This window comes from Mastomys coucha, unplaced genomic scaffold (genome assembly GCF_008632895.1).
Source record: "Mastomys coucha isolate ucsf_1 unplaced genomic scaffold, UCSF_Mcou_1 pScaffold22, whole genome shotgun sequence".
Classification (NCBI taxonomy): Eukaryota; Metazoa; Chordata; class Mammalia; order Rodentia; family Muridae; genus Mastomys; species Mastomys coucha.
In genome coordinates this window covers 159342496-159355004 of record NW_022196905.1, presented here as the reverse complement: position 1 = coordinate 159355004, position 12509 = coordinate 159342496, and the positions used below count along the sequence as shown (strand labels likewise).

At 39.8% G+C, this 12509-nt stretch overlaps 1 protein-coding gene across 6 annotated transcripts in view; it reads left to right on the top strand.

The window, feature by feature from the left end:
- Csmd1 (CUB and Sushi multiple domains 1) overlaps positions 1-12509 on the top strand; it is a 1620113-nt gene that overhangs the window by 1464382 nt on the left and 143222 nt on the right. For all 6 annotated transcript variants that reach the window (XM_031339198.1, XM_031339200.1, XM_031339199.1 and 3 more), the window contains one exon: positions 682-786. In XM_031339198.1, coding sequence (XP_031195058.1) covers positions 682-786 — 105 coding nt within the window. The remainder of the gene's footprint in view (positions 1-681; positions 787-12509) is intronic.

Below are 12509 nucleotides of genomic sequence, written 5' to 3'. Positions count from 1 at the left end.
GGGGATGAAGACAGACCAGTAAGAAGTACAGGGAACTTTCTGACTTGACTTGTGCAAGAAATAAAACTACAGTAGAGGATCTCATAATAAGAAGGACACTTTGGTGCATAGGCTAAATTCAGGACAAGGAGTTAAGAGTGCCATCTATAAGGAATGTATTAGTTGTTTAGAATTACTTAACTTCATAGTACTAAAGAACGGGGTAGGGGGAGAGCACATGTGGGGCTGAGAGGCAAGAGCTCCATAGCTTAAGACTCTTCCCTACCTTAGGGTAATTCTGGGAAGAATAAGAATTCTTCCCGGTGCTATAGAATTCAGCACTTATGTTCTCTGAAGTTGATCGTGATTTTACTAAACAACATAACATATGGGATTTATCTAGCCTGGAGGTGTGTAAAATAAATGCATAGAGATGGAGTGATTGCTGTCATTAATCTAGGTCAGAGTGTAGGTCAGGGGACTGGGTGCACTCTGCAGGAAGTGGCTATAGCTCCAAAGACCCACTAAGCTGTCTTGCAAAAATGGGACAGCTGGATAAGCTGACGTGGTTTCACCAATCAAATTAAACAGAGATGATCAGACAAGCTCTAGGTACTTGGAAGCCTAGGATATGATCTTCTGTATCGAACACCGGTCATGTCTGCCTCCTTTGTGTTAAGGCTGTAACTCTTTCCTCTGTAGGTACCACAGTGCCTGCACTGCTGAATAGCACCTCCAACCAGCTCTGCCTGCACTTCCAGTCGGACATCAGCGTCGCTGCTGCTGGCTTTCACCTGGAATACAAAAGTAAGATCAACGTCTGCGTCTGTTGGAGAATAGGAACATCTTTAAAGGAGCAAACCCAGCTTGCATTAAATACTGAAAGAGTGCTCCTCTAAAGCTCCATCCAAGATGTACTAAACATAGGCTCCATGAAGGGTATTTTCTATAAACAACAGAGTGCTGAAGCAATCCAGAAATTAGTATCTGGAATGATTAAATGAACTGACTGTGCCTTTAGGCTATTTGCGTTAGGAAACACAGGCTAGCGGTGTGTAACATGACTGAAGTCATGTGTGACAACAGATACATTAGCATCCCCAAACAGACGATGGTCATATCACTAGATAATCCCATGGGGCTTTCCTGTGAACTCTCAAAGAAGACCTTACTGAGAGCTGACATTTCTGAGCCTGTGTTTGTGTGTTATTTATTTTAATTGCAAAAAAACATCACAAATGAGAGGTCAACCTTTATAAAAATGGATGTGACGCTGCATTAATAGTCTGATAAATGGGAAAACAAAGGTCAAATTCACAACCCCTGCTGCAGTGTTGGATAATCCGCATAAACCTTGTAAAGTGAAGTATGAATTTCCAGGGAAAGCAGGGTTTATTCGGGACGTGCTTTCAGGCTCTGAAATGGCTTGATGTTGGCATTATCTCCTCTAATAAGCAGTTGCAAGTGAGCAAATACGTGGGTTAGATTCAATAAGTGATTTTTAAAATTGAGATAAACAGTTTGCTGGAGTGTAATGCATGTGTTTTCAAAAGGCCACATTCCAGCTGATGATAAATATTCATCAGCAGTGACCAACCACAGGCCCCGTTCACACTCTACTTAAGCCTTCCCACTTATTACAAGCATTTGCATGCAAGTGTGTCCCAGTTTATGTGAATAGGACCACTCTAGTGACAGTGTAAAATGATCCTGCAAATGTTATTTATGTAGAATACTTCTGGAAAATTCTGCTACTTTGATACATCCTATGAAGATTCTGCAAATAGCAAATGAAGCTTTCACTCAAAACCACGTTAACCAGTTCATTAGTATTTTTGCCCTGTTGGAACTGATCATTGTTCTTAGCTCTTGAGGCGTTCTTACAGTTTCTGGCTTTCCTTTCTCCTTTTAGGGAAGGAGATAGTGGTAACATAATTAGTCTGTGATTATTGGGGATAATTATCTACTTTGTACATGTACTGTAGCACTATTAGCATAATTGTCTCCATCCCAGGATATTCTTAGTATGAGTCTCTAAAAAAGAGACCAATTTCCTTCCATCTCCCATTGGAATGAAACTTCTTCAGGAACCCGAAGCCTTATGTGAGAATCCAAAACCACAATTAATTAGCGTACTTTGTATTTTACCAAATATGATGCTACATTTGGCCTTGGAGTATCCCACATTGTTGTTTTTGTGGCTGATACTAGTTCTCTAGCTCACACCATTTGTGTATTAAAATAAATTCAGCCATTTGCTCTGATTTTATATGCCTGTTTGAAAAGAGGTATTATAAAGTATTTGTAGAATTAGCCTTATCTCTCTAAACATTTTGAACTTAAGTTGCCAACAACCCCTAATATTTTAATACATTGAGATATTTAGTCATGTACTATAAAATGTATATTTCCAAATCTCTGTAAGAGTCTCTAAATTAATGTTCTTAGTAAAATGTGTACCCATAAAGTTACAAGAAGAAAGCAGCTGTTGGAGCATATGTCATGCAGAATCTGCCTGAGTGTCAGTCCTCAGTGCTGTGATTTTTAAAGTGGAAACACAAAGCGAAAATCCACAGTGATGATCAGAAGTACAGAGGCACAGCAAAGGTTTCACCAGGAGTACTCTTTACTGAGACCCTGAGGCCAGGAGCCCCAAATGCCACTGCACAGATATTCCTATTTTAACAGTACTCTTTCCACACACGAGCCCAAGTCTCAGGTGAAGAGCACCAAGAAGTCTGTTGATACTGAAACCTCAACCAAGGGGCGTGTTGTGTACTTGTATCCAGAGAGAACTCCCGACTCCTCGTGTGAATGAAGGCTAGGCCTCAATCCAAAGGAACACTGCATAATTTAATAACCCAAACCACTAGACTTTAAAGGCAGGATACATGCTGTTCCAAAAATGCAAGGTAACAGTCATGACCCAGAACATCTGTGTGTATGTAACTTAGGAAACAGGGGTATAGAGCATCTCGGAGCACTTGAGTCTCTAAGAGTGAAGATCCAGGAAGCCAGAAGATACTTCGCCCCTGCCGTTCTGCAAAATGATGCAAAGAGAGTCTCTGGTGGGGAGGGCATACCTCCTGTCTTGGTCTCTGAGCCTACAGAGACTTGGGCCCAGCCTTGGCTATTTGCTTAGATACAGTCACTCTGTTTTGTCAGGGTCTACCGCTCCAGGGTTCTGCAGCAGGCAGCATCTGTGCCTGCTGTCCTATTGGCAGGGTATATCAATTAGAATTGAGGCCACCCAGGTACCTCAGGGTTGCAGTGGGTTCAGGAAAGTTGTGGTTTTATACTTCAGTTTCTTGTTAAAAACACAAGGGATGCCTTCATTTTCAAATTCCTATAGTTCAAATGGATGGGGTTTCTAAATTTCTCTCAGTCAAGGGTTTTTTGTGATTTAGGTATTAGAATTGCTTTTTTTTTTCTTTTAACTGTGCATGGGAGTTGTAAGAGTTTAAATTGTTCAAGGTCAAAAAAGTAAAGTGAATACTCCCAGGGAAGCATTAAAATTCTGCAAAGACCTTAGCTCTTTTGAAGTAAAACGTAATAAGCCCTTCAGCAGTATAGTATCATAACTGAATATTGACAAATTGACAATATGGATTAACTTCCTAATTATAGTAACCATTATAAATATATATATATATACATATATATGTGTGTGTATGTATGTGTGTATAAATTACAAATGTACTTCAATAATGATCTTTTATTTGTAATACTCATAAGCTCCCAGACATCATTAATGAACTGAGCTTGGGCAAGACCCTCACTGTATACCAGTACATTAGACAGTTCTCTGTGTTCCCTATAATGAGTTCTACATCCCTCCTGAGAGGTGCTGTCAATAAACATCATATCACACTGATGAGTGTGATAAACTGCCCATCTAACCTCTCAGAGATTGAGCTCTTTGTAATCATTTCAATCTGCTTTAGGATCCCTCTGTCTCTACCAGAAATGATTTCCTGAATATTAGTCAACCATTACACCTCCCCCATTACATCCTAACTGCATTGAGGAACTTTACATCTTCTAAGTGATGTAAATTCTAGCTTTTTTCTCTTATCCTCAAAAATTTCATAGAAGCTTCTGAAAGTGTGAGATCTACCAGATAATCACAGGCTCCTGAAACTAAACTAACTCTCTCCCTCTCCTTCTTCCTCTCCCTCCCCCTCTCCCTCCCCCTCTCCCTTTCCCTCTCTCCCTCCCCCCTCTCTTTCTCCCTCTCTCTCTCTCTCTGTGTATGTTACATGCTGTCCAAAGGACAGATGACTAGTTAAAGATTTGTTCCTACCTGTGATCTTTGACAATTAAAAAAAAAATGAAGTTCAATGCAAAAGTACCATCTAATTCAGTTCCACATTTGCCCTTCTGAACAGAGAATGGAATTTTCCACATTTTTCCATGCTAGTTTTTTGGAATCCCAGATCTCAGAACATTTGAGAACAGGGTCAAGTGGATTTTATGAAACTGAGTCCTCTTGTGAGATGTCTGTGGACAGTCACCTGCCACCCAGACAGAGTCCTTTATGTACTTTGTAGCTGGTTCCTGACTACTGCTTACAGGAATCATTAACTCTAGTATAAAATCTCCAGTCCTCTCTGCTCTAGCCTTGGGAGTTACCCATATGAGGAGGTGGCTGAAGACAAGCAGCTGCTAGTGTTCATGTGACTCATTAGACACTAACTTTTGCTTGACCATTTTCTCCTGGAACGGCCTTACAGAACACACTCCATGCCTTCTTTCACCATTGCTGGGAGATGCTAGCCTCACCTTCCTTCTCCTTGGTCACTCTGTAGGCACTCACCTCCATGACTTGTTATGTATACACTTCATTATCATTACTAGCTCCTGTTATTTAACCCCCATAGGTAGACTGGTAAGATAGTCATGGTCCCTGCTTACATCACCTTTAGGCCTCTGAACTTCTTGATGGCGACTGAATTTGCTGGGCATCCTGAAGCCATACAACAGGTTCCTGGGGTAAAGAATGATAGTTTACTGCAGGCTGAAAGAAAAGAAGAAAACATGGACACTCAGCTATATTCCACAACATCTCCTTTCTTTTAAAATCTATAGAACCCAGTGAATGGCATTGATTGTCAGTTTGTTTTTATATAAACTAATTATCAGATGATAATGTTCAATTATGGTAAATGCTTCAAAAGACAACAAAGAACCCAGTTTGGTAAGATTTTGTTTCTGATATTCCATTTTAAATGCAATGTCACTTAATTATTTCAACATGCAAATGTGTTTGGGTTTAAAAATGTAGGAACTGCTCTGAGCCTTCTACTACTGCACAAGAGACATAGGGTAGTTGAAACCTTATTTACCAAAGGTTTACCGGTTCTTGGGGCTCTCCAAGTGTGGTGGGTAATCTTGGTTGTTAACTAGATGGGATCTATAAACACTTGGACCATGGGCCTCTGGGCATGTCTGTCCTGATGGTGTCTTTATAGGGAGCAGAGTCTGAGGTTCCTACTTTGATTACTTACAGATCTAACTTATTGTTTAGAAATGTAAATAAGCTGGCTGCGATGTGATCCTAACCTTCAGAGCTAGAGCTAAGAGGGACCAGGATTCTAAAATCTTCCTTTTCTACATAGAGAAGTTGAGGCCAATCAGGAATACATAAGACTCAAACTCATAAACAATAGTGAAAAAGTTAATTAATTGAAAAGTTACATTTACATTAATAAACATCAATATATATTTAAAGAATGAAAAATATATTTAAAAGCAAGACATTTATTTCATTGCTGTGCTGCCAAGTTACTAATTAGTTGAGCAGCAAACAAGCACAGTCCAAATATTTGTTTTGAAGTTGTGGTAAGAATTGAAAATGTCTTAAATATGCTCATGGGAAATTAAGTAATATTAGAATCCAATGTGCCATATTATTAAATGTATTGTTCTGATACGACTGTTATTCACCACCAGAAGTTCTTAATGACATAGATGCTTACATTTTAAGAAGACACATCTAGCATCATGTTTCCTCAGATCTTAAGGACAATAAATAGCACACATACACATTGCCAATGATCAAATAAGCATTTTAAGTACACAGTACTATAATTTGAGTGTATAATACCTCATTATAAATTACAGGTCAGGAACTTATATTTCTTATATTTAAGGCAAGAGTGCTAAGTTGTCTTGGCAGCAGGAAAACTTTTATGGGTGGCTGGAGATAAGCAGGCACATTGTATATATGTGTGTGTGTGTGTGTGTGTGTGTGTGTGTGTGTGTGTGTGTGTTTGTGTGTGTGTATGTGTGTGTGTAAAGATGCTGGTTACTTTGTGTGGTAGTTTGAATGAGATGTCCCCCATAGTCTGAGCACTTGAATACTTGGTCTTTGGTGGGTCTCTTTGGGGAAGGCTTAGGAGCTGTGTCCTTGCTTAAGGACTTATGTCACTGGGGGAAGTCATTGAGATTTCAAAAGACTATTGCCATTTCAAGTTTGTTGTCTCTGCTTGGTACTTTTCCTGTTTACCTTTGGAAATATGAGTTCCCAGCTGCTGCTGTTGCTACTGCTGCCATCATTGTCTGGCTCCTGCTATGCTTGACTTTGCCATGTGATGTTGATGGACTCTCATGCCTCTAAATCCATAAGCCTGAACAAACCTTGCCTTCTATTAGTTGCCTTGTTCATGGTGTTTTGTCACAGCTGTAGAAAAGTAACTAATGCAAAAAAATATCAGGAGTGCTAATAAATGAAAACAACAGTCATTCCAGATATTATAAGACATTTGAACAACATAAATGAATTATAATTCCAGAAACTTTTAATGAATTATCTTACTTTACAGTATATATCTTCCTGGCCAATTGGTCTATGAGTATTATGGATTTCAGTTAAATCCAAATACTTAGAGTTGTTTATTTATTTTTAAATAGAGCAAGAAAAACCATTAATACAGTTTCGTTCAGCTTAGATTAAATCCACATATCAAATGTCTACATTTTACTTGAGGTTTTCCCCTATTAATATAACATACCCCAATGGAAGTATGTCATAGCTGTTGTTTCAGACAAAGCCTGGCCCTCTTATTCAGTATCCCTGACACGGCAGTAAGCTCCCACGTGGGTAGATTTATTTTTGTGTAATTGAGGAAAAGTTCAAGTGTACTGTTTGACATTTAACAACCCTAGCTGAGTCTAATGGTTTGACTGTTCTGAACCAGCTGTCGCTCTAGTAAGCTTAAGTGGAGCAATTCCGGAATTTGTGATGGATCTAGCTCCATGGCGAAGACAGCTGGCAAGGCTGTATTTTTAGCCATCTTCCCCTTTCAAGCATCAGTGTGACAAATTTAACCAGCACACCCACCTAGTGGCCCTGTGGAAAGTAGGAAAGTAGAATGCTTCATTTTCTCCTACAAAGTGGAGGTATGTTCAGATGTACATCTTTGGCAACTGCAAAGTTGTTCATTTCCTTTCATTTGCTAAAGCCTTGTCACTGAAGAACACTCGGTCTCGTAGCATCAGCTCTTTAATCTTATAATAGGGGAGCTCATTATTTAGCAGGAAAAGTGATTTTTTTAGCTAGTGACTGTGATTCTTTAAACTTCCTTATCCACTATTAAATAACACTTGTAGACTACTCTGCCCTATGTGCTGTGCTTCATGATCGATGCGTACTAGTTGTTTACACCAGTGTTGATTACTGTGACACAGCATCACAGGCTCAATTCTCCCAACTCTGGGGCTAGTAGCCCAAGGTCAAGGTGTTGATAGTCTTCTGTTGAAGACCTATGTGTTAGGTTTGCAGGTTCTGTGCAGGGCCCTCATAGTGCATTTCCTTCCTATAATAGCACTGACCCTATTGTGAGGATCCATGTCATTCTGAACCAACTGTAGTCCCCTTCTAAAGGGCCCAATTTTAAATCACATTAGGTGTTAAAATGTCAACCTGTGAACTTTAAATGGACAGATATTCAACCCATAACAATAGAAAATAAGAAAAAGAAGAGAAGGAAGAAGAAAAGGGGGAGGAGGGAGAAGAGGAACAAGGGAATGAGAAGGAAGAAGAGAACTTGTTTGCCTCCATAGGTTCTTGATCTGAAATTGAGGAAGTTGATGTGATATCAACTGTAACTTCAAAATAAAAGTAGAGCTGTGTTATGGAGCTTGGTGACTCATTACTTAGTGCCACTTGACTTTGGGTGTAGACCATCTTTACCTTGATACATCACTAACCATGGTTCCACAGATGAAGTTATTGGGTCAATGAGTGCTTCTCAGATGCTGTGCAAAATCCACATGGGGCCTAAAAGCAAGGAAACCTTGGAAAGCCAGGGTTGAATAAGGTGAGAAATGGCCTGTCTGTGATCTGTGCACCAGCCCTCTTTGTCACTAAAATGCTGCTCTCCTTGTGGCACTTCAAGGGAGATCAATTACTCAACTTCTTTCATGGACACTAGAAACACAATCCCTAGACTTTACAGAAGCCTGAGATCAAAAAAATGTAAGAAGTAAACATGTTATTTGTTACTTGTGCCAATACTGAAAACATGCGGGCTCTTGGACCCACATAGTACTCTAGACAATCAATAAAACAATAGTTTCTCTTAATGTACATTATTTTAATAATAGATTTATAAATATTTTTATTCTAGATATTTGGCTTTTTAAAGAGTATAAGAGTCTGGATATACAGGGTGATACTTATATCTGTCTGTGTGATTATATTACTCACCTTTCTCTTCCTGTGTGGAACCTACACAGACTCTCCTAAGTCAAGTTCAGACTTCTTTTGAGGTCATTTACCAGTACATGTTCTCAACCTTTATGCAACTTTTATTTAATGAGATTGTGGAAGTTTGAGCAAAAATGGCCCACATAGGTTCATAGTAGCATCCTTTAAATTAGTAGGAGGTATGGTCTTCTAGGAGTAGGTGTGGCCTAACTGGAGAAGTGTGCCATTCAGGGTAGACTTTGAGGTTTCAGAAGCTCAGGCCAGGTCCAGTGCCACACTCTCTCTCTCCTGGTGCCTATGTGTCCAATTGTAGAACTCTTGGCCCCTTCTCTAGCATCCTATCTATCTGGATGTGCTATGCTTGGCCCCTTCTCCAGCATCCTATCTACCTGGATGTGCTATGCTTGGCCCCTTCTCCAGCATCCTATCGGATGTGCTATGCTTGGCCCCTTCTCCAGCATCCTATCGGATGTGCTATGCTTGGCTCCTTCTCCAGCATCCTATCTACCTGGATGTGCTATGCTTGGCCCCTTCTCCAGCATCCTATCTACCTGGATGTGCTATGCTTGGCTCCTTCTCCAGCATAATGTCTACTGCATGTGCTATGATTTTCACCATGATGAAAATGGACTAAACCTCTAAATGTATAAGCCAGCCCCAATTGTATTTCTTTATAAGTGTTTCCATGGTTATGATGTTTCTTCACAGCAATAGTAACCCTAACTAAGTGATGTCACTGGTTATCAGCAAAACTTCTGTTTTAAGATACACAAAGCTCACATAGATTCAATGAGAAGAAATTTTCAACATGTGATATATACCTGATATCCCAAGCATTTGAGAGGCTGAGCCAAAAGGATTGAAAGTTCTAGGCCAGGCTTGAATACAGAACAATTGAACCTGCCTCAAAGAAACCTTTTCATAAATTCATAAATTTGAATTCATATCTGCTTTTATTATGCAGAACTATTGTTTAATTATAAATGTTGTATTCTTTACAAAAGTACTACATCTCATAAGCATTTGTCAGCTGAAAACATCATCAATCAATCTAAAATGCATGTGATACCTCTGATGTAGTACCAGCTGCCCACCATCCTAATCTGTAGCAACTAGAAGCTTTGCAGCTTCATAATAAATTGTCTTACACTGTATCACCAATCAAGGGAAAACTTAAAATTATATTTTCACAATTTGGGTCTTACTGAATATAACGGTTACTACCTCATGGAGCTAAGAAGTATCTATTTTGAAACACTTCCAAGAAGGAACCTTTGCGTTTTTAATACAGCATGGTTAACTTTTGTTTGTCTTTTCAAAATTAAAAGATAGCCTTTTCTGTCCACATAATGTAATGATGACCTACCTATGTACTGAATTGGTGTGTGCATGCATAAGTGTGTGTTTATGACATAATTAGCTTGAAATGTCACCTTGACAGAGCCTAGAGCAGTGATTCTCAAGCTGTGGGTCGCAACCCATTTTGTGCAGACCAACCTTTTCGTGGGTGTCCCCTAAGATCTTGTGCATATCACATATTTACATTATGATTCATAACAGTAGCAAAATTACAGTTATAAAGTAGCAACAAAAAATGTTTATGGAACTATACTAAAAGGTCTCGGCGTTAGGAAGGGTGAGAGCCACTGGCCTAGATTTATCTAAGAAGAAAGACTGTTGAAGAATTACCTAGGTCCAATTTTCCTGTGGATATGTCTATGAGGATTGTCTGGGCTATTAATTTGTGTTGGATGGCCTAGCCCATTGTGGGTAGCACCATTCCCTGGGCAGGTGATCATGGGACCATCAATAAGAAAGCTAGCCGAGCATAAGCACATGGGAGCCTGTAAGCAGCACTCCTCCATGGTTTCTGCTTTGAGTTCCTATTTTAGTTCTTGCCCTGATTTCCCTCAATGATAAACTGAAACCTAGAAGTGGAAGCCAAATAGATACCTTATTCCCTGGACTGGCTGGTTTTGTGTGCCAACTTGACCCAGGCTGGAGTTATCACAGAGAAGGGAGCTTCAGTTGGGGAAGTGCCGCCATGAGATCCAACTGTAAGGCATTTTCACAATTAGTGACCAAGAGGGTAGGGCCCCTTGTAGGTGGTGCCATCCCTGGGCTGGTAGAGAGCCGGCTGAACAAGCCAGAGGAAGCAAGCCAGTAAGGAACATCCCTCCATGGCCTCTGTGTCAGTTCCTACTTCCTGACCTACTTGAGTTCAAGTCCTGACTTCCTTTGATGATGAACAGCAACATGGAAGTGTAAGCTGAAAAAACCCTTTCCTTCCCAACTTGCTTCTTGGTCATGATGTTTGTGCAGGAATAGAAATCCTGACTAAGACACTCCCCTACGTTGCTTGTGGTCTGTGGGTTTCGTCATAACAGTAAGATAAAGCTAGAAGATTGTACTTTGTCTTCTCTCTGCCAAATACTCTCCAATTTGAGTCTCTTCATTTGGATCTACTTCCTACTTCCCTCCTTTTTTCTTATTAGATTTATTGTAGTTTTGAGCTCTTCAGTCAGAGTAACTTGCTCATGTTAATGTGTGAATTGTAACGACTACAAGCTATGCCAGTGGCCGTGAGAGCAATTCTCAGTTAAGAAAAGTCACTCAAAGTCATTCAAGTTTGTATGTTCTGCAGAACTCCAGGTTATCCTATGGATATGTGTTTGATTTTTAAAGCATGTGTCTGGCTTGTGCTGGGTATAATTTTCACTTCTGAGGTTCAAGTTAACTCACTCTGAAGTTTTCTGTTGGGTTTTGAAGAACAGCCACAGTGTACTCCGAAGGCCTTCTGGGTTATCTGCTCACCTCTGCCTTACAGCATTCACATTTTATGATCAGCAGTAGGTCAAGCCATTAAACTCTACTTTTGGTCAAATTAGAACACTTATCTTTTTAATGGCTTTGTTTCATGGTCTTTGCTTCTATAGGCTAGATTCATGGGAATTAAAGTTTCTTTCTACATTCTAAATCAAATTGAAACTTTATGTATCAGTGCATTTTAAAGAGTCCACATCTTAACATCAGAGTGGTTAGAAAATATATTCATGGATAATAAATTATAAAACATTTCAACGTGTTAGCTACTCCAACACACATGGCCACATGACCTTCAGCTATTTCAGAACCAGCCTCGCCTTGTCTCCAAGGAGATCAAGGAAGCTGGCTGCTCATGGAGCACCTTTAAAAAAAATTCCTCATCAGGTGTTCCCCCATCATCATGTATGATATCAGTTGTAAGTGTGCCATCATTAAATAAGGATAGTAATTCTGCCAAAAATCTTGCCCCCAATGGTGTTTTTTATTGGATATTTTATTTATTTGCTTTTCAAATGTTATCCCCTTTCCTGATTCCCCTCCCAGAAACCTTCTATCCTATCCCACCACTTCTTGCTTCTGGGAGGGTATATGCCTCACCCACCCACCCACTCCCACTTACCTGCCCTCGAATTTCCCTACAGTGAGGCATAGAGCCTTCACAGGACCAAGAACCTCTTCTCCCACTGATATGCAACAAGGCCATCCTCTGCTACATATTCAGCTAGAGCCATGAGTCCCTCAGTATGCATTCCTTGGTTGGTGGTTTAGATCCTGGGAGCTCTGGTTGGTTGATATTGTTCTTCTTCATATGGGGTTGCAAACCCTTTCAGCTCCTTCAGTCCTGTCTCTAACTGCAAATAACTTTCTAGTCTCTTCTTTCTAGATGTTGCTGCCCCTAAAACATTGATTGGAATTTTCCTATCAATCTTTTATGTTTAAAAATATCCAACTTAAAAATAATTTATATTTAACTATCTGTCTGTTTTTGAGACCA